General features: G+C 41.8%; 1 protein-coding gene across 2 annotated transcripts in view; it reads left to right on the forward strand.

Annotated features, from left to right (window-relative positions):
• The window catches only part of ENPP3 (ectonucleotide pyrophosphatase/phosphodiesterase 3), an 81225-nt gene that overhangs the window by 30977 nt on the left and 27137 nt on the right, over positions 1 to 23111 (forward strand). For both annotated transcript variants that reach the window (XM_045009257.1, XM_045009258.1), the window contains exons 7-14: positions 1081 to 1160; positions 1755 to 1874; positions 3033 to 3142; positions 8402 to 8467; positions 10197 to 10269; positions 17371 to 17479; positions 17662 to 17790; positions 19531 to 19562. In XM_045009257.1, the coding sequence (XP_044865192.1) occupies positions 1081 to 1160; positions 1755 to 1874; positions 3033 to 3142; positions 8402 to 8467; positions 10197 to 10269; positions 17371 to 17479; positions 17662 to 17790; positions 19531 to 19562 (719 nt within the window). The remainder of the gene's footprint in view (positions 1 to 1080; positions 1161 to 1754; positions 1875 to 3032; positions 3143 to 8401; positions 8468 to 10196; positions 10270 to 17370; positions 17480 to 17661; positions 17791 to 19530; positions 19563 to 23111) is intronic.

The raw sequence follows: 23111 nt of genomic DNA on the forward strand, positions 1-23111 counted from the left end.
TCTTCTTAAAGACCATTTCCTTTCCCCAGTTGGTCCCACACATTCTCTGCAGCAACTATAGAGCTTGGTTACATAAGAAAGTACATTTAGGAAAGGAAAACATGAACATAAATTCATTTTGTGTTTGAAGACTTATCAGTGATTAGCATGGTGACACCAGCAACTCTGCAGACCACACAGAAGGTCTTTGTGGACCATTGGTGCTCAGTAGATGATAATATAAGAACTTAAAAAAACATTTGTTGCCACCACTCATGCTGTTATCACAAACCTGAGAGGTTGTGGTGATCTATCCTTGTATCTTTACTAACTCCATAGATTGTTTTTAATAGTTTGGCCCAGAAAACCTAGGTATTATCTTCAATAGAGTTAGTCAGACTATTAATTACAGGTAATGCTCATTATGAATTTAGCCCTTTTCACTGTCTATGAATTATTTGCAAACTGAGCCTGATGAATCCACTGTGTTTGTATGTTATTCGTAAGCATTGGCCAAATAGTTTGGATGAATAGTTTTCAGCCTATGGGTTGTTTAATCTTACTATTCTCTTTTTATGTAATGTGGTGGATCACTGAACCCCAAATTCTTTTTGATCTCTAATTGAGTGACAGAAACATTTTAAACAGAAGAATGACGTTGGATTTCAGGAAATGGTCGCACAGCAAGAGAAGTGACTATTGAAAGGAGACAGGAAGGATGGTGCAGTGGTTAGGTCACCAGTCTAGGCCTTGGGAGAGCCGGCTTAATTCCCTGCTCTGCCAGGCTGCCTGTGACACCTTGGACAAGTCACTTAGCCATTGTGTTCTTGCCTCAATTCCAAATCTGTAAAATGGGGCTATTAGCATTTCCTTACCTCACAGGAGTGTTGTGCCATTAAAAATTGTGAGGTGCTACAGTAATGGGGGCTGTACAAGTACCTTAGAGAGATTGTCCGAACATTTGCATATGAGGAATATGAATCACAGAAACTGAACCTGGTGGAAAATGTCATCTAAAAAGATTTAGTGACCAGCTCTAATTTTCAATATTACAATTTCTTGGGAAGTAATCTTATAATCACTCAGCATGATTTGTTGTAGAAACATGTGGAACGCATTCAAAGTACATGAGAGCTGCTTACCCCACCAAAACCTTCCCAAACCACTACACTATTGCCACGGTGAGTGAGAACTTATTATTTTTATTCTTCATTATTTGTACAGTCTGCAAAATGTTAAGTTCTTATCCCAAAGAGCTAAGAATCTCATTTTAGATGTGACACTACAGTGCGAGTAACAATAAGGGACGGATCGGATAAGGAACCAGGGAGGGGCATGGCAGAGAGCAGCAGAGGAGGAAGAGGCCAGAGTTCACATGTTTACATAAATATGCTGCCTTCCTTAGCAGAGGTGTCTATGTCCAGCCCTGTGGACAGATTATTTATTCCTGCTCTTTGTTAGAATAGATTGTATAGGGATGCTGGTCTCAGTCACATATTAAAATTGTTTCTGCTGCTTATATGTAACCAGTTGGGATCTATCATACCTGTTTGCAGACACATCAGGCTTCATGTGTCATAGTAGTTTCACCAATTAAATGAAAATGGGATGAAAATAGGGAAGTAGAACAGATTGTCAGATAAAAGGATGTGGCCTAATAAGTCTTTTCTATCTCTAATTTCTATGTTCAGTTGTAATGAAACACAGTATATATTTCATTTTACTTTAAAAATGAGAGAAATATTTCACCTTTCTTAATTTATTTTCATTCTTAGGGTTTGTATCCAGAATCTCATGGTATCATTGACAACAACATGTATGATGTAAACTTGAGCCAGAGTTTCTCACTTTCTGGGCAGGCAAAATTCAACCCTATCTGGTGGAAAGGACAGCCAGTATGTGTCATTCTTTCTATCGTGCTTGTCATAGCCTCTAGATTAGCTCATGTCAAAGCATAAAATACCAAGTTGTGTGATATCAAGGTTCATCAATTTGTTCCACAGTCCATATCCTGCAGTGTATATTGCTGATTTTTAATGGATAATTTGCCTTGGACACAGGAAGAAAAGCTGTTTAAACTTTAACATCTGAATTATTTTCTGTCTCTAAAAACTTATGGTGATACATTGCATGCAGATTTAAAATATGTTGGCCCACATTCAGACCTGAAGTAAAATGCTGGCACCACTTAAGTGAGTGAGAGTTTTACTAGATTTTGCACTTTGAACTTAGCTGTGCAAACTGCAGCAGTAATCCCTTACACCAGGTCTGAAAGTCTAAAAAAAAATAAAAATTTTTGTTTAAAAACAAACAAAAAAACAGTTTAAGGTTATTAAGTATCTAGTGTCCTTACCTGTCACATCATTTACAAAGCAAAGGAGTGGGAAGTTAAGGACATCATAGGTATCTCACTGCCCATGTTATAAACAAAATATATTATTAAGTATAAAATCTTGCATATTTCATCACAAATCGATAACTTTAGCTCTGACCTAAAACTGATAATATTCTTTCACCAGTAATCTCAAAATATAAACACAACACCAAACATTTTGAAAAAACACTTAAATTGCATGGGTTCAAATATATAATTTTTGTTGTTGTTTCACGAGGAATCCAATCAGCCTGGTAACGGGACTGTGGTTGCAACCCTAAATATGGCAAGTTTATCCCCCTCTGTGTAATAAAACAACACATACCTGCTGCTGAGCTCAGATTGGGCCTAAGTCCTTCACAACCAAAACCACAGGAACAAAAGGAAGATCATTGTTAGCTGTCAGCTATAGAAATACCCTGACATTCATGCTAAGCTGTGAACAGCCAGTAGAGGGCAGCATCCTGTTTTCAATCCTGTGAAATATCAAATCACAAAACATTGCAATAGTTGGGTAACAGTAGGGCAGGTGAAAGAAACAACTGAAAAATGTGAGCCTAGCAAAGGAGCTTCACTTGCATTTTTCTGAATCTGTACTTTGGCTTGTCCCTACTGTCTTGTATCTGGTTATCCAGTAGTGTGAATGGCTTGAAATACTATATTTGTGTCCTCTACCTAGATCTGGCTGACAGCAATGTATCAGAATTTGAAGGCTGGCACGTTCTTTTGGCCTGGATCAGATGTACCTATTAATGGAACATACCCCAATCTGTACAGGTTGTACAACAAGTAAGTTTCAGAATAGTCAAAAGATTTATGACACAAGTCTTATAAGTTGGTTCAAAGCTGCAAGTTGGCAATAGTTTTTTTTTTAAATAAAGATGAAGTATTAGAGCTCTTACCAAAGTTCTGGGAAACAGACACAATATTAGTGTCAAATTATCCCACTTTTACCATGAAACTAACATTTATGGCTGAGATTTTCAAAACCACTTAAGGGACTTAGATGCCCAGTTACCATGGATAAGTGATGGGCATCTCTATTCCCTAGATGGCTTTGATAGTTTCAAACTATAGTAAAATAACAGTTTCCTACTAGAAAACAGTCCTGCAATTTTGATAAAAACAGAAAAATATTCCAGGCAAATCTGCAAAATATATTGAAGTTTCTCTGATTTTTTTTCACAATGAGAATCCTCACATAGTATCTTCATAACAAGCCAATGTTTTTCTAGTGTATTGTTTTATAGGAAATGTATATATTGTAGATAGGCCTGACTTGATGTGAGGAACTGAACATGGGGGAGGCCTCATTTCTCAGAAAATGATTAAGGAGGTAAATAGATTAGCAGCCTGAAAACAGAATGTTTGTGCTAACTAAGTAAATGGATGGATGACTCAGGGTATGGCTACACTTGCAGCTGTACACGCTGTGAGTTAAACCTGTCTTCGCACAGCTGAGTAGGGAAAGCGCTGCAGTCCGTCCACACTGCCAGCTGCCAGCTCACTGTCATGGCCACATTTGCAGCATTTACAGTGGCATTGGGAGTGGTGCATTATGGGCAGCTATCCCACCGTTCAAGTGGCTGCAACGTGCTTTTCAAAAGGGGGGGTGGGGTGGAGTGTGACGGAGCATGGGGGAGAGAGAGAGTGGGTTTTTGGAGTGAGAACACTGTGTCAGCACCCTGCCTTGCAAGTTCTGACCCCCCTCCCTCCTCCACCCCCCTCTCACTCACTGAAAGCAAACAGCAGCTGTTTGGTTTTTTTCTCACAGACCAGATAAGCAGCTGCTCAATGAAATGGACCCCCACCTCCTTCCCCCATGCCACCTCTCTCTTCAAGCAAACATTAGCTGTGGGCGTTCCAAAGGGAGCCCCCCTGCCTGCCTCTATTCATTCACAGCAAACAGTAGCTGTGTTTGTTTTTTTGATAAGCAGCTCCGGGAGCCAGGAGTTCACAACAAAACAAAGAGAGGCATCACAACAAAACAAGTAGAGGAACCTTCACTTAAAAGGATTATGGGGAGTTTCCGGAGGTCAATCACTGTGTAATAAGGTACTCCCCGTTGACACTGAAGCACCAGGGTCTCAGCCACTCTGCAGCATCTGTTATTCCTCTCGGGGAGGTGGAGTACCTGCAGCGCTATAACCACGGAGATACAGCGCTGTATGTGCCTTGCCAGTGTGGACAGGGAGTGACTTACAGCGCTGTGGGCGGCTTTATTGCGCTGTAACTCTCAAGTGTAGCCAAGGCCTAAGATAAAATATGGAGTGTCTGAGCTAGCAAAGATAAGAGAGGCGACACCCAGGGAACCATTTACTACACACAAGATAAGTCAGGAATGTAAAGATGAGGTAAAGAGTAGGTTGAGTACGGATAGTGCATGAACAGAGCATGCTGTACAAAGATTGGTTCCTGCAGAGTAACTAAGCCAATCCAAGAATGTGTGCAGCAGTCTATAGTAAATGCAATTAAATGTGCTAATGTATATAAAAGGGTGAGGATTTCTGGGTGAATTTGGATCTGTGATGTACTCTGGTCCATCCCTTGCATTGCTATATGCAAAATAAAGATACCTGAGTGACAAACTCTGGAGTCAAACTGAGTTCTTGGGAAGCCAAGTAGAAAGAGATTGTGGAGTGGTATCATGGCTTGAATGTCCAAGCTTGTTACACAGCATGCTTACTGGACCACAGTGGTAGAAAAGGGAATTTATAATATTAGGGGCAAGTTACAATGCTAGAAGGACCTGGACCTTGAGCACCATGTAAAATTAATAATTCAATTGTGCCAATTATGATTGCTATTCCTAGATGGACATGGAAACCTAAAGAATCGGTATATGTCACCAGTATGGGTACACTAGAGAATGGGACCTATAAACTGCATTGTCCTAGTGCGAAGATGAAAGCACCAGAAGGACATGAAATAAACACAGTCTTCTGTAACTGAATTAAGCACAGATGATTTTGTGAGTGCTTGGCACAAATGAACCTGACCACAAGCGAGGGAGGTTGGGCCCGACTAGTCATTAAAGAGAGAGTGAAGGAGGTGGTATGGCATGGGGACACAGTATGTGCTATAGGATACCATAACTTTTCAGTGAGGACAATACAATGCCAAAGGAGCCTGGATGGATTTTGTTTGAACCATACCTCTCTGACTCAGACAAGGGCCATGACAGACAACCCTGAATGGGAGTCATTGGTGACAAATCTCTTTGTACCCATACCTCCCTTGTCCATTAATACCATGGATTTAGTACAAAGGAAAATTGAGCAATTGCCCAGCAACAGGAAATGGGGGACAATATTGTATAGGCAGTGAAGACAGCCTAGAGAGCTGTACCAGAGGAAGTGAGCTTGCAACCCTAGTTCATACCTTCAACCTAACATTAAGAGGGGTCCAAATGATTACAGCCACTGTGGTCTTAGGCATGTGTTGCTGGGTAAACTTGTAAAAGAGAGCACAGAAAGACAGGAATATCATAGAATCATAGAATATCAGGGTTGGAAGGGACCTCAGGAGGTCATCTAGTCCAACCCCCTGCTCAAAGCAGGACCAATTCCCAACTAAATCATCCCAGCCAGGGCTTTGTCAAGCCTGACCTTAAAAACCTCTAAGGAAGGAGATTCCACCACCTCCCTAGGTAACTCATTCCAGTGCTATATGATGCAAATGAAATGAATGCTAATATAAACAAAAAAAATAGAAGCAGTGGAGTGTAGATAGGCCTGGCCTGACATGAATAATTGAACATGGGGAAGGCCTCATTTCTTGGGAGGATTAGGGAGGTAAATGGATCATTTGTGTTAAGATAAGAAAATGGGTCAGTTAGCTTAGAGACAGAATGTCTGTCTGAGCTAGCAAAGCCCAGGGAACCATTTACTAAGAACAAGATAAAAATGGACAAGATAAGTCAGGAATATAAAGATGAAGTAAAGAGTAGGTCGAGCATGGACAGTGCATAATAATAAAATATTATTATTATTATTATTATTATTACAGAGAAACCGAGCCAATCTAAAAATGTGTGATGTAATGTCTAGTAAATGCAATGAGATGTGTAAATGTATATAAAAGGGAGAGAGTTTCTGTGTAAATATGGATCTATGATGTATCCTGCGTCCATGCCCTGCATTTGAGTCTGATCAACCCAGCATATCATTGCTGTATCCAAATAAAGATACCTGAGTGACAAAGGCTGGAGTCGAACTGAGCTCTTGGAAACCAAGTAGAAAGAGATCTCGAAGGGAATCCCAACATATATGGCTTTTAAAATTCATAGAAATTCTGCTCCCATCAAAGTCAATTGGAGTTCTGTTATTGACTTTAACAGGGGCGGCTCTATGGTTTTCGCCACCCCAAGCACAGCAGTCAGGTGGCTTTCGGCGGCTTGCCTGCGGGCCGTCCGCTGGTCATGCAGCTTTGTCGGCATGCCTGTGGGAAGTCCGCTGGTGCTGCATGTTCAGCGTCCCCGCCACTGAATTACCACTGAAGATGCGGAACTGGCAGACCTCTCGCAGGCATATCGCCGAAGGCTGCCTGCCTGCCGCCCTCAGAGCAACCAGCAGGCTGCCCCCCATGGCTTGTCGCCCCAGGCACGCGCTTGCTGTGCTGGTGCCTGGAGCCTCCCCTGGACATTAATGGGGTCAGGATTTCACTTAGTTTTTAAGGACAGAATGAGCCATTAAGATCATCTAGTTTAATCTGCATAATAGCAGACATAGAATCAGGGCTTCCCTAGGGAGATGTGGTGCCTGGGACAACCCCTCCCTTTCTGGCCCAGGCGCCGCCCCCACTCCACCCCTTCCCTCAAGCCCCTGCCCCACCTCTTCCCACCACTTCTCTGCCCCCTCCCTGCCCCAATTCCACCCCGTCCCCCAAGCCCCCGCCCCCCTCTTTCCAGCTTCCACCCTCTCCCCCGAGTGATGCCGGGAGTCAGCGGAGCGGGGCGGGGTGGGCTGGGGCCAGGTTGCTTACTGCTGCTGGCGCCAAGCCCCCTGTTAGCCCCCCAGGCTGCACTGGCCCCGCATCCCAAAGCGCAGGACCCCCCAAAGCGCGGGTCCTGGGGTGGTTGCCCTGGTCTGTCCTATGGATGGGACGGCTCTGCGTAGAATTTCACTCAGTAGTACAATAACTTGTGGTTGAATGTCAGCATATCTTTTAGGCAGATATGAAGGGCCAGATTCTCATTTACATTAATGCTCCTTTATGCTGTCAGAGTGATAGAGAAAATACTTCATCTCTTGATAAGATACTCCCATGATGAATTAACCTCACAGTTAAAATTTTGTTCCTTACAGCTGCCTTTAATATTAGTATCCTAAACTTTTCCTATTAATTTCTCAGTCATCTCCCAAACCTTTTATATGATTCCTGTAACCTCATTAGAATAACGTGCTACAGGCTTACTTTATAACTCTATACAAAGAAGGATGACTTTGTGGTTAGGGAACAGGACTGGGAGTCAGATGACCTGGTTACTATTCTCAGCTCTGCCACAGACTCTGGTGTGTGATTTTGGGAAAGTGAATCTCTTTGTGGATCAGTTTCTTCATCCGCAAAATGGGGATAATAATACTAAACTACCTAACAAGGGTATTATGAAGATACTTAATGTTTGTAATGTATATCAAAGTCCTTGAATTGTATGTGCTATATAAAGGAAACAATTCTTCTTACCTGTTCATACATGTGTCTGTTTTAGAAACTTAGGCCTTGAACCTATAAACTCTTATGTACCTATTTAACTTTGTACATGTGCAAAGTGAAGCATATTTTCAAGTGTTTGCAGATCAGGACCTTACTAAATGTCATTAGAACTGTTTATATTTCATTAAAATATTAGGGAAATTAAACAATGTAAGTATCTCATTTATTTATTAACATTCAAAACCATATACCTATTATCTTTCTGACTCCAACTCTTAGGCTTTAAATGAATTACTGGGAAATTTTGCATTACTGGGTGTTAGAAAATGTATATTTTTGTATTGGGAAATGCTTGATGACAAAACCTAATTATTAATTATTATTTTATTTTAGCTCAATTATATATCAACAGAGAATTTCAGAAATACTCACATGGCTTGATGGTTCCAAATCTGAGAGGTAAAGCTTGATAATATACAACTCAGTGTTAAAAAAAAAAACATGCTAGAAGGATTTTCACTCGTATAGTTTTCACATTATTTTCATATGCTTGTAAAACAAGCTCAGTTATTATTTCCTGGGATATAAAGGGCTGCTGTAATTATGGTTGTGCCTATTATTTTCCTGAATCAAAAGTTAGAGATGAAAGAGGTAAACTAAGTCCATGACAGTATGAGTGTGGGGTGTACATATCTGAATGGGACTGTAGAGGCTGGGGTTTGTTCTGTCTTTTGCTGGCTTACAATTTCTTTTTTCTTTGGTGTTACCTGGATGAATTCTGAGACATCCAGGTAAACCTGGATGAGAGTGAGCGGAAGAAAGTCTGCTTAACAAAGCCTGTGTATCTATGTGTATCAAAGAATTAAGAGTCTTCTCTGGGAAGAATAAATATTGTACATTACACACAGTAATGCAGACTACAGCTCAGTTGTCTAAAAGTTATCTTACTGTGGTCTTGTGGGAATTTACTCTGTTCCTATGTGCAATAGGTTGGCACACAAGAATTAATGTTAATTCCTTGTAATATAAGTGCCCTGCAATAGGTGTATGTCAGGAGCTTTTATACCTAAGAAGAGTTTGTGAGCCCAGGCTCTAGGAAATGTAGGTTAGCAGTTGGATGGCCATTTTGTTCCTGTTCTGTTTGTGATTGGCTAAGTTAAATAATATTATTTTAAGAATTATTTTTGTATAGTCAAGTGGGGCAATGAATTACCAGGTGAATTTGTGTTACATGTGAATAAATTAAAAGAAAGCTTTTCATTCTTTCATGTCAGGGATTGTGAATACCTCATATAAATTGGGGGTTAGATGAGGTTCTCTGGAATCTCACCCAGTAAAGCAGGAAGAAGTATGGCAGTAGGCTCAGATTTTTCAGACATGGCCAGCAGTGCAAGTAGAGCAGTCCAGTCTGGCCCGACAAGATATTTATAGCTGTTACGGTGTACGGGAAAGACATAGGAGGAGCAGAACGTGGGACCGCTGGGCCTTCCATGGAGCTGCGTCTCCTCCGGCTCCATCTGTACAGCAGCAGCCCCGCCGGAGGACAGGGTTGGGGGTGGTAAAGCCGCCAGAGGAGCTGCCGGCCTTCTGTTCCTTTCCCCGCTGTGGTTCCCGGGAGAGCCCTGTGGTTTGGGGAATCGCGCCCCCAGCCCTGTCCTCTGGTGGGGCTGCTGCTGTACAGGTGGAGGAGCTGCGGCCGTGGGGCGCTCAGTAGCCCAACTTTCTGCTCCTTTCCCTGCTGTGGTTCTGAAATCTCCAGCGCAGCAGGAGGAGGACAGAGCTTCCCCCCAGGTAAGGGGGTGGATCATGGAGAGAGGATGGGGAGAGTGGGAAAGCCCCAGGCTGGGAGTGGGGAGGAGTCACATGGAAGGTCACATGCCCCCCATTAGCTGCTGCCCTCTCTGCCTCCCATACCAGTCAGAAATAGATTCCACTTGCATCACTGGCCATGGCCTCTAATTTTGGGTGCCTCAATTTCTGGATGCTCAACTAAAGATACTGAAGGCCACTTCTGGAAATGTGGGCCTAAGTGTTTATGCTCACAAGGCAATTGAGAGGAAACTGCTTCAACTGTGCTAAGTTTTTTTGTGTGCTTGGAATTTTAATTAGTGTTTCCTTTTTTAAAATAAAGTTTTTACAGAAACTTTTCCAAATTCTCACAGTGCTCTTTTCTTTGGTTTAACTCTAGGCCAGATTTCTATACTTTGTATATTGAAGAACCTGACAGTTCTGGACACTCATATGGACCAGTTAGTGGTGGAGTAAGTTGTATTTTTTTTAATCTTAAGATAAGTTGCTCCAGAAATAATGGTATACAGTAATTATATAGTTCAGAAGAGTCCTGATTACTTGCTTTACGCTCTAGTTAATGACACACAGTAACTATTATTCAATACTGGAATTCAGCAAACAGTGCTAACCATCAATATCCCTAGTTTCATTTTGTTTAGCATCTTGGGAGTAGTCAGGGCCACCCTGCCATGGTTCCAGCACTGCGACAAGTACAAAAGCAGAGCTGTAGTCTAACCAGAGCTGCAGAAAATTTGTTCAGCCCTGCACAGATCTAGGAAGGATATTAAGATTCAAGCATGGACATATTTAGAACAAACTTTCATTTGGCTGATAGGTGATCCTTGAAGGCCATGTGACAAATTCTTAGAGCTGGCTAAATACTTTTATGAGTATGAAAAACAATACAAATACCAGTTAATATGTATTTTATTTAGTCCACATCATTCATCACATTTTCTGTTATTCCGAACTCAAAGCATATTTCACTTTCACTTACATGCACACAGAATACTTCTTCCTGGGAAACATAGACATTGTCATACCAGATCAGACCAATAGTTTATCTAATTTAGGCCTGGTCTACACTTGGGGGGGTGGGGGAGGGAAATCGATCTAAGATACGCAGCTTTGATGTACTTAGATCTACTCACCACGGTATCTTCACTGAGGTGAGTCGACTGCTGCCGCTCCCCCGTCGACTCCGCCTGCATCTCTTGCGCCGATGGAGTACAGGAATCGATGGAAGAGCGGTCGGGGGTCGATTTATTGCTTCTAGACTAGACAGGATAAATTAACCACTGCTGGATCGATTGCTTCCTACCGATCCGGTGGGTAGTATAGACATACCAGTCCTCAGTGTTCTGTCTCTGAAACTGGCCTTCAGAGGATGGTATGGTCCCTCTAGTGAACAAGTATGGAACAACCAGCCTACAGGGGAAATGTCTTCCTCACCCACATAATCCATGTTGATTGGTGGTTGGTTTATGTCTAGAAGCAGGAGAGTTTACATTCCTTTTTCATATTAAGGTTAAGGTTAAGGCTGCTCAACACTTCCCATTATAAGACCCTGTTTTCAATTGCTTATGATTTTGAACCTTAACCATTTGGGCTGAAATTTTCCATGCCAGGGGTATGTCACAGTCTAACTTTAAAAAAAAACCAGCCAAAATGGTTCAGCTCTTTCTAAAAATGAGGCTAGGGAAAAACATGTTCTTTTGCAACGTTAAAAAAATTCTGGCAAATTTTTCTTTGGAAAGCTCTAGTGCTCCCATAGTTAGGGGCAAGAACTTGACATTTGGCAGAGGAGTTGATCTTTGTGTTCACCCAAACTTGGACAAGTTATAAGCCTTTGAAAAAGCTGCTGTTTTCACATGCTCGGTAGATTTCTTAGAGTTTAAGCAGCTAAAATCTCCAAAGATTCTGTTCTCACTGATCATTCTCCAGCGCCTCATGAATCCTAATGCTGACCAGCCTAATGATGACTAGCCACAGAGTGACTATACATACTCCATCCCTTGACAGCTTCTGCATGTGACTGGACTGCTCATGCTTCCCCACAGAACTGCTGAGCCAGTATAGGGGGCAAATAAAGGCAGGGCATAAAGATGACTGAAGGCCAGGAGAAGGGGAAAGATATCAGATGAAGAGCCAAGAGGGGGGAAATGGGATGAGCAAGGAAAGGAGACTGGGATGGGGAGACTAGGACCAGCTGGACAAGGAGACTGGAACTTGGATGAGGAGTGGAGAAGGGGACTGGGTATGCAAGGAGAATGGGGCTGGGACAAGCATCCCAGTGTAGGGGAAGAGACAAGACTGGGACATGGACAGGATGTTGGAGGGGACAGGGCAGAAGGGACCACATTTGGGAAAAACAGATTATGCTCCTCTCCAGAACATGGAATGAAACCCAAGATTTCTGAGTCTCATCATTCCTCTGCTCTTAGCAAGTATATGTGAAACCCACCAACAAAGGATGTCTCATCCCCCTTTAGTATTGGTCTACGTAGGAAATGGCAACTTTCTACTGCTATCAGTTACTCCATTTGCTCAAGTGGCAAAGGTCTACGTGGTGGACCATATGGTTGCAACCCTGCTGATGACCTATGTGGGTGTCAATCTGATGCCACGTGATGGAATTTGGGGGGCAGAGATTTTTTGGTTTGCTTTTTTAAAAACAGAAAATATCACACACACAACTCTAAGTTAAAGGAACATTATTAAGGTTACAAAGTCAAGCGTTCAAAAATAGGAAATAAATCATGCATAGCAAAGACTTGCACCTGCTTCTTCCACATCCCAGGTGAGTGCTCTATCCACTGGGCATGTGGCTATTCTAAGGTCTCTTTATCTCTCCCTGCCACCACCTCTAAATTCCATCCTGGATCTGAGAGGCCTTCCCAATGAAAATTTAGTCAAAGCCAATACACTCTTATGAAAAGTTTTGGTTTTGATGAATCAACATTTTCCAATGAAAAAACATTTTGTTGAAAGATTCTTGACGAGTTCCATCTGTAGGACCCTTGTCTTATTAGTTGCAGAAGCTGGAAGGTGTGTAGTGAATGAGGCAGATTACAGGAAGAGAAAAGAGGTTCTCGTGGTAAAGACAGTTGAATGCTACCTTGTAGAATCTGATTCCATCCCTGCCTCTGCCATGGGGTTCCTGTGTGATGCTTGGTAAGTCATTAAACCAAACTTTTCACAAGAGGTCACTACCTATGTATTATGGGTGCCCTACTTCAGATGCTGGGGTCTAATTTTCAGAAGTGCTGAAAACTGACAGCTGAAACTGAAATGAATGGGAGCAGTGCTTTCAATGTAGAAAGTGCTCGATCATGCTAAATAGTCTGAAAAAAATAAAGTCCTAGGTGTCTCAAATTGGGCACTATCACAGGGTGGCATCCTGAAGTATCCCCCCTCTGCTATCTCAGGATGGCCCTGCAAGCATCCCACCACAGTTTATCCTCTTCAATATTCCTTAAATAACTCAGCGCAGCCAAACAGTGTGAGACACAAGTCCCCTCCTCAGGTCTACTTTATTTGAGCCCAAATAAACTCAGAAATAAAGTTTCTTCTTTCTCTTGGCTCTAGCCTCTGGCTATCACTCAAGCACCTCACTCTCCTCAAGTCTGGAGTCCTCAGCCTTCCTTCTCGGGGCTGGGTTCAGTTGAGTCTCCACCACTATTCCTTGCAGCACTTACCTGTACCCACTTTCTCCAGGCAGCTGCAGGTCCCCAGGCCTCTGTACTGCTGCTGCTGCCGCCACCATCTCTGGGAGCTACTCTGTGTTAGGGGAGCTCCTTTTTCTAGGAGCACGCCTTCCAGGCTTCTTGCTCTGGTGAGCTCTCCTGGGAGCCACTTTTCTCAGGAGTTTCCTATCTCTAGGATCCTCCCACCCCAACGGAGCCCTGAAAAACATTTATGTGGCTCATTAGCATATTAGCTGCCAACCAGCCGCTTAGGGATTTAATTACTTTCAAATGGGTCTGGGTTGGCTCATTCTCCCTTAGAGGAGCCTGTCAAAGCTAGGCTGGTCCCTGACTCCCCTTTAAGGACCAGTTGGTCCCTTGACAGGCACCGAAAATTAGTGGATACTTTTGTCTTTCCTCTCTTTGTGCCTCAGTTCTTGACCTATAAAAAGTGGATAATAGTGGTTCCTCATCTCACAGAGGTGGTCTAAAGATAAATTAATGTTTGTGGAGCACTCATATGCTACTATAGTGATGAGTGTCAAAGAAGTCCATGTGGAAATTAATAATTCTGTCTTCAGAACAGAGTTTGAATAGTGTGTTGTAAATAAGACCTACGGTCACACATTAAACAATGAGGATAAAACCAAATATTAACCCGCAGCTTATTAATTGAGAACCATCCATCATGCACACTGAGTTCTTTGAAAAAAACACAGGAGGTCTTTGGAAAAGAACAGCATGTGATTATGTAGTTAAAGACTGTATCAAAATGCATACACACTTGTAAAATGAATTAAGATTGCACAGGCAATCTTAATTCTGGCCTTTCTTAACTTTTGAGTGCTTGATTTTGCAAACTTAATTGTATTTTAATATAAATTGTTGTGTATAACATGTATATATATTATGCATGCAGTAATTTTCAGGTTCATATGGTTTATGTATAAATTCAATCTAATGTAACTGTCAGTATTCTTATAATCCATATAGACTTTTAATTCTCTTTTGAATTCTGATAAACTCTTGGCCTTAGTGACTTTGAACTGGAAATGAGTTCTCCAGATTAATCATATTTCATTTTCATTTCAGTTCAGTTTCATTCAATGTTCCTTGGTCCTGAATCATAAGAAAAGCAAAATAGAATAACTTTCTCTATAAGGTTTAAAAATCTCACTTAGGTTTAAAATGTTTGATAGTTGAGACTAGACAAATCATTCTGGCTTAAACTTCAAGCAATATGAGCATTGTAACTTGTAATAGTTTGAATGGAATCCAACAATTAACAGATTGGGTTTGCTACTGACGACAGTTCCAGTTGCAGGAAAGGTTCTCTATGGAGGGCTAAGGAGGGATCTGGAATATTTTAGAGATACCATGTAATTCAGACTTGATCTTCACTAGGATTACCTACCTATCTGACATGCAGCATCATTGTTATAATTATTCAGATTGCTATAGCATCAGGACTAGGACCCCAGTGTACTAATGCAAACACATAAAAAACATAGGCCTTGTCTACACTACTGCTTAAGTCGATGTAACTTATGTTACCCAGGGGTGTGAAAAAACCACCCCCTTGTGTGATGTAAGTTATATGCACTTAAAGTGGTGTCTACACCGTGCTATGTCGCGTCTGCCTCTTGTTGAGGTGGAGTAATTACACTGATGGAAGAGTCTCCTGTAGACATAATGCGTCTTCACCAGACATGCTAAATCAGCACCGCTGCATCAGTGACAGCGGTGCCGATTTAGCACAGTAGTGAAGACAAGCCAATAGTCTCTTCCCCGAAGAGCATACAATTTAAGGATATGTCAGAGTAGACACTAGCTATGCCAACAGGAGGGATTCTTCTGTCAGTGAAATCAATCCACTTCCCGGAGAGGTGGTAGGTAGGTTGACGGAAGAATGCTTCCATTGATCTAGCACTGGCTATGCTGGAGGTTAGGTCGGTATCGGTATGTCTCTCAGGGATATGGATTTTTTTCACTCCCGAGAAACGTAGCTATGCTGATGTAAGTTCCTAGTGTAGACCAGGCCTAAGAAGTACATAAAGCTACAATGTAATATAAGATTTCTGGTGGTATCATATCAGAAATCATAAGAATCTGAAAGTTTCTGTATGTTTCTTCATAATTAGAGCTGAGTGAATAATTGATTTTTTGGTTTTGTGGCTGAAACAAATTTTTTTAAAAAAATGTCATTTCGGGTCAACTCGAAACAAAAATATGTTATTTTTTTCTCAATGCAATAAAAATATTTAAAAATTAATTTTGGGTCAAATGAAAAGGTTTAGTTTGATCCAAAACAAATTTTCCTGGTTCATTTTCTTTTTCACTGTTTGTTTTTTAAATAAATCTAGTGAAATTTCAAAATGAAACATAGTTTAGAAATGAAAAGACAATTTGTTTAATTTAGAACATATCAAAATGAAACAGCGTGACTTTTTCAAAAATTATTTTTTCATTTTTGGGGGTCAAGGCTAGTCAGCTGAATTTGACCCAAATTTGCAATAGTTGTGGTTAACCTGAAACTGCATTTTTCAGTGAATAAGCTATTTGTCCAAAAAAAAAAAAAAAAGGGGCCTATTTTTATTCTCTCAGTCTATGCTGTGATGAATACTCCATTCTGTCTTGGTGTTCTTCCAACTATTCAAGAAAAGTGGTCATTCTTTTTTTAAAAAAATAGAAAGAGAGAGAAATAAAGCCTGTGATTTAACTTATTTATCCCCTTTTAGTTACACATGCAATGCTATAAACAGGAAGCAGAATCAGACCAAACAGGGCTTTGGAGCTGTGCTCTGGCTCCACTACAGCTCCAGGCAAAAACCTGCAGCTTCACTGCTCCACTCCAAAGCCCTGAGACCAAATACATATATTTATGTTTTTTAAATGATTTAAGTGTATGTCTTCTTTCTGTTAGGAGGGTGGAAGAGGTATGCCTTGCAGCAGAAAAAATCAAGGCAATCTCTTCTTCTGTACCACATGAGCTGGCAAGCATGAGAAGGGAGTTGGGATACCAAAGGGGAATTGCTCTTTGTTTTGGGTGTACTTGCCATCTGAAGTTTAGAAGGAGGGCTTTAGTTTCCCAAATTGGAAAGGGAGTTTCCCTTTGTAGGGGTAAGAGCTCAATGGAATTACAACTTTATTACTGTATGAACAGTTGGCACAGTATATATATGCATTCTTGTAATGGTGCTTATTGATAATAAATGGATGCTCTCATATTTAAAATAATACATGCAAGAAAAATAATTTCCTTATCGCTGTTTCTAGGTTGCTGATTTTGTAAAAGAATATTTTTTTTAAAAATCCTACATTTGAGGCCACATTTGACCTGACTCTGGCACTTTGTTAAATACAAGATTTAGCATCTATTATACAAAAGCTATTTCTAATGTAGTATAGCAAAACTTAGTATGGTAGTTTGGGGTTTTATTTGCTTTGTGGAACTGGTGGGCATTTGCATTAATAAAATGCAGTGATGTTGACAGAATTATTTTTTAGCTCAAAAACAAAGAAAAAATTAAGTGTAGAAAGATGATAGAGAAACTTGTAAAAGCAGCAAAGAGTCCTCTGGCACCTTATAGACTAACAGACGTTTTGGAGCATGAGCTTTCGTGGGTGAATACCCACTTCGTCGGATGCATCTGACGAAGTGGGTCTTCACCCATGAAAACTCATGCTCCAAAACGTCTGTTAGTCTATGAGGTGCCACAGGACTCTTTGCTGCTTTTACAGATCCAGACTAACACGGCTACCCCTCTGATACTAGAGAAATTTGCTTATTTTTCCCTACTCTGATTATACAGTCTGATAGATTGACTAGGGGCATTGAAATCAATAGCAAGGAGAAATTCTAATGAAACTCTATTTATTCTTTAGGTCATTAAAGCCTTGCAGTTAGCAGACGAGGCATTGGGAATGTTAATGGAGGGACTAAAACAGAGGAACCTGCACAACTGTGTAAATCTCATTGTTTTGGCTGATCATGGTACTGTATCTAGTTTTGTACTTAACTTTTCAGTATCTGTTCTACTTACTATATGTCCTTGTTTATTCTCTTCCTTGTTTCTGGTGTTCATGATCACTATTTTAATAAGCTATTATAAATAGTCTTGTCAATATTGCAATTTCTAATATAACAAAATAAATATTTATGTATTCTCGTTTTAGGAATGGATAAGACCTACTGCAACCAATTAGAATACATGACGGATTATTTTAATCAAATTAATTTCTACATGTATGATGGGCCTGCAGCTCGCATTCGGGCTTACAATGTTCCAGAAGACTACTTTACTTGTAAGTGTGAGCCCATGCTGTTAGTGCACCACCAGCACAGCAGAAAGGAAAGAAATAAGGAAAGTGGATAGTCAATAGTTTTGAACCTTGGTGATGTCTATAGTGAACACTTTTCTGTGCCAACTGATCATGTCTTTGGCTCATGGAAACAATGTTGCAAGAGTGATCTTTGACTGTAACTCCAGATGATGCTAAAAGATAAAAACTCTTGTGACAGATTGCAATTTGAGTTTTCATCTCATGTGGAAAAAGAAAGGATAGACTTGTGTTCAGTTCCCCCCTGGGCCACAGATATCTTGCCCACCAGCAAATGGCTTAATCTCTGTGTGTCAGTTTCCTGTCTGTAAAATGAGAATAATAATGTTGCCTTTCTCCCAGTCAGAGTTTGTCTTCTCCATTTAGATTGTAATTTCTTCCAGGGCAGGGACTGTCTCTTAATACGTGTGTGTACGGCACCTAGCACAGTGGGGCCTTGATCTTGGTTGAGACCTCTAGGAGATATAATACAAATTAATAATAATGGAAACCATTTAAATGTGCCTGTGGCGTATGATGCTATCAACTTGACTTAAGTTCTCCCTCTCAGTCAGGGAACAGAACATGGGAAAGTCAGGGGCGGCGCCAGGCACCAGCACTCCAAGCGCGTGCCTGGGGCGGCAAGCCACCGGGGGCGCTCTGCTGATCGCTGCGAGGGCGGCAGGCAGGTTGCCTTTGGCGGCATGCCTGCGGAGGGTCCGCTGGTCCCGTGGCTTCGGCGGACCTCCCGCAGGCTGCCGCTGAATCTGCGGGACCGGGGACCTCCCGCAGGCAAGTCGCCGAAGGCAGCCTGCCTGCCGTGCTTGGGGCGGCAAAATACCTAGAGCCGCCCCTGGGAAAAGTACAGGCCCAGGGTCACTCGTTTCAATGAGCATACAGAATTCCTATGGTAAAAGTGATGCTTGTTTTAGGGCCTTAGGAGCCAGCAAGCTATTGTGCTTATTTATTATTATTTCACATTTTTAATGTACAGCTAATGTGCTTGGCAGTAGAATAGATCCCACACAAACTAAAGACAGTCCTTGCCTTGAGCAGCTTGCACTCTAAACAAGACAGAAACAGAATAGACAAGCTAGGATAAGAAGCCCTGAGGAGGGAATGAATAAGATTTAGTGTTTTTTAAACTATTAATGTAATTAGTCTCTCATTTCTTGTGGGCATCTTATTATCCCTAAAAAGCATTAGCCTTCCCTAAAGCAGCAGGGTTCCGTAAAAATAAAAACAAACTCAAAATTAAATGTTAACAACAAAGGATTAAATCTCTCTCTCTCTCTCAAAGTGTGGATGATGAATTATGGCAGCAGATTTACCTTTCTCTGAAGCATTAGTTATGGCCACTGCCAAAGCCAGGAAACAAGACTTGAAGGACCAGTGATCCAGATCTTGTCCAGCACTACAAATCTGATATTCCAAACTGGGGGTGAGGTAGAGGTGGAGAGTCTGTCTCCAGTGATTTGTCAGCTTTGTCTTTGGTTAGATACTGCCATGCAGCTTTCTGCAGTCCACCTTTTTGGGTTCCTACCTAATGATTCTGGAGCTGATAAGTAGATGGCTGGGTAATCTGCACAGGCTGACAAAACACTCGGTGCTCACTTTTACAAATAGTATACAAGTGGATGCAAAAATAGTGCAAATTCTTGCACAGTGCTTTGAATTTTCAATAGCTTGAATGCAACTTATTCTATTGTCTGTTTTCTTAAACAGTTGATTCGGAAGGAATTGTTAAAAACCTTACCGTGAGTAAACTCTTGTACATCTATTTCCTCTTAATGATATTTTGATTAAAAGGCATATTTTTGTGGCTATATTGCGTGTGCACTTCTCAAACCCTAACTTTTGCACCAGTTCCATAATGTTTTTAGTGGGGTATTGAGTCAAGTTGACTCTTTGAGTACAATTGGACGCAAATCCTAGATGCTCCAGTTTGTCCATGGGCTTGGCCCAGTAGGTCCCTATGGGCAGGGCTGGGTCCAGGCACCAGCTGAGCAAGTAGGTTCTTGGAGCGGCCAAGGAGAAGGGGCGGCACATTGGGCTCTTCCGCGGCAATTCGGTGGCGGGTCCCTCGGTCCATCTCGGAGGGAAGGATCAGCCGCCGAATTGCTGCCGAAGAAGAAAGTGGTGTGGTGAAGCAGCCGCCGAGCGCGATCGCTTTTTTAATTTTAATTTTAATATTTTTTTTTTGCCGCTTGGGGATGAGGGATGGGGAAGGTGGCCAAATTAATGTTATTGTGGGAAGCTTCATTTTTGCATTTCTTTGTCTTTATAATTTAGATTGATTTGATCATTTAAACTTTTAATCATAGAATCATAGAAATGTAGAGCTGGAAGGGACCTCGAGAAGTCATATAGGCCAGTCCACTGCCCTGTGGCAGGACTAAGTAAATGTAGAACATCCCTGGCAGGTGTTTGTCCAACTTGTTTTTAAAAGCTTGCAATGATGGGGACTCCACAACTTCCCTTGGAAGCACAGGTGCCAGCTTCCTCTGGTCCCCGGGGGTGCTCAACCCCTCGCTCTACCCCAGGCCCTGCCCCCACCTGCCTCTTCTCCCAAACCCCCATCGCTGCCCCAACTCTTCCTGCCCCCTTCTCCTAAGCCCCTGGCCCTGCCCCCCCACCCCTTCTCCTAAGCCCCTGCCCCGCCTCTTCCTGTCCCTGCTCCTCCCCACCCCCCAGCACCTCTTGCACAACGCAGAACAGCTGATCGCTGCGGGCAGGAGGCACTGGCAGGGAGGGGGAGGAGTTGATCGGTGGGGCCGCTGGCGGACGGGAGGCGCTGGGGGGAAGAATGGAGCAGGATAGCTACCTTATGTGTCTAACATATAGCACTCCTGTTCATGCCCTCCAGACTCATATTAGTCTTTTTTTGCAGCTGCATCACACTGATGACTTATATTCCATTTGTGGTCCACTATAACCCCCAGATCCTTGTCAGCAGTGCTGTCCCTTAGACAGTTATTCCCCATTTTGTAGTTGTGCATTTGATTTTTTTTCCTTCCCAAAAGAAGTACTTTGCACTTGTCTTTATTGAATTTCATCTTGTTGAATTCTGACCAATTATCCAGTTCGTCAAGGTCATTTTGAATTTTAAACCCATCCTCCAAAGTGTTTGCAACTCCTTCCAGCTTGGTGTCATCTGCAAATTTTATAAACATACTCTCCATTCCATTATCTAAGTCATGAATGAAAATATTGAACAGTACCAGACCCCGGATTGACCCCTGCAGGACCCCACTAAATATGCCCTCCCAATTTGACAGCAAACCATTGATAACTACTCTTTGAGTATAGCCTTTCAACCAGTTGAGCACCCACCTTATAGTAATTTCATTGAGATCAAATTTTCCTAGTTTGCTTATGAGAAAGTCATGTGAGATTGTGTCAAAAGCCTTACTAAAATCAAGTTATATCACATTTACTGCTCCCCCCCATCCACAGCAAAAGAAAGAAATTAAGTTGGTTTTGCATGATTTGTTCTTGACAAATCCATGCTGACTATTCCTTATAACCATATTATCCTCCAGGTGCTTACGAATTGACTGTTTAATAATTTGTTCCAATATCTTTCCAGGTATTGAAGTTAGGCTGACTAGTCTATAATTCCACAGATCCTCCTGGTTCCCCTTTTTGTAGATAGTTACTATATTTGCCCTTCTCTGGTCTTCTGGGACATCTCCTGTCCTTCAGGAGTTCTCAAAGATAATTGCTAACAGTTCCAAGATTGCTTCAGCTAGTTCCTTAAGTACCCTAGGATAAATTTAATCAGGCACTGCTGATTTGAATATTCTTTAACCTGTTCTTTTCCTATTTTGGCTTGCATTTATTTCCCCAGGTTGTTAATATTAATTGTGTTGAGTATCTGGTCATAATTAGCCTTTTTAGTGAAGACTGAAGCAAAATAGGCATTAAACCTTCCTTGATGTCATCAGTTATTAGCTCTCCATCCCTGTTAAGTAATTAACTGTTAACTAAATAATCCAAATAGCCATTCTGAGTATATGAAAAGAGATGTGAAATGTCTGTCCTATGCCTATAGCCCAGAATTTTGGGAATTCCCTCTTTTCTTTCTATCATTGGTCACTAGTATGTAGTGCAGCCCAGAGTTCCTAGCCTCTTTCAGTCTGATTTTCTTGCACCAACTACCAGTGTATTCTATTATATCATTTGATGGTTTCCTCTATCTTTTCCCTAGATGAGGATCCCATATAGAGTTTAAGGAGTGACCTTGTCTCATGGCATATATAATAGGTGTCATGTAGCCATCTCAGTGAATCCTATTCTAAAAAATAAAAATTATCAAACTCAGTTGCTTATTTGATTATCCAGGCTCACTTCTCATTTCACAGGTTTAATACGAACAGAGTATACAGCTCTAGCAGCTGAACACCTCAGACCAGATTCTTACATCCACTCTGGCCCCTTGTGCTTCTCTGATGGTACAAAGAGACCAATTACCTGGCTTAACTAACTGCCTAAAGATTCTGCCTGTGTAGGGGAACTCCTGGGTGGCACAGAACTAGCAGTAGTGGTTCTAGAGCGCCCCACAGCTGGCTTCCAGGGTAGGGGGCATAACCAGGGAAAATAGTACATGCTTGGAGCATTGCTTTACTCTGGTGCTCTCTAGCTGCTGGAAAGGCCCCTGAGGGCCATAGGCAGCTGGACACAATTAAGTACAGCCCTGAAAGTGGTTTGTTTACCTGCCACGTGCACAAGTCCGGCTGATCGCGGCTCCCACTGACCGTGGTTCGCTGCTCCAGGCCAATGGGGGCTGCTGGAAGCGGTGTGGGCCAAGGGACTGGACCACGATCGGCCGGACTTGTGGACACGGCAGGTAAACAAACTGGCCCAGCCCGCTAGGGGTTTTCCCTACACAAGCGGTGTCCCAAATTTGGGAAACACTGCCTTAAACAAAGTATCTCCCAATCAGAATTATTGGGACCTTCTGGATTTTTACAATTGCACCACTATTTTTAAAAAATTCCCATTACTTATTTCAAACAAGAAATATATATTGTTTTTAAGGAATTTCAGAAAGCCTAATCAACGTGTTAGGGGTGGTCAGTTATAAAGTGAGGTCACCAGGTCTAGTGAATAGGTTGGTTTTGTTTGTTCAGATTTGTACTTGCTGTGGCACTTAATACATACTTATGATCCTTTATTCTTCTACTTTTGGCAACTTCTGAGTTTTGAGATCCTACAGATTCTTAACCAGAAAGAAAAACTAACTGTAGCTACACTAGCTGATGTTAGAAAAACTTTTGTTCTAATAAAACTCATTAGAATCTATT

Source organism: Mauremys mutica, chromosome 3 (genome assembly GCF_020497125.1).
Source record: "Mauremys mutica isolate MM-2020 ecotype Southern chromosome 3, ASM2049712v1, whole genome shotgun sequence".
Classification (NCBI taxonomy): domain Eukaryota; kingdom Metazoa; phylum Chordata; order Testudines; family Geoemydidae; genus Mauremys; species Mauremys mutica.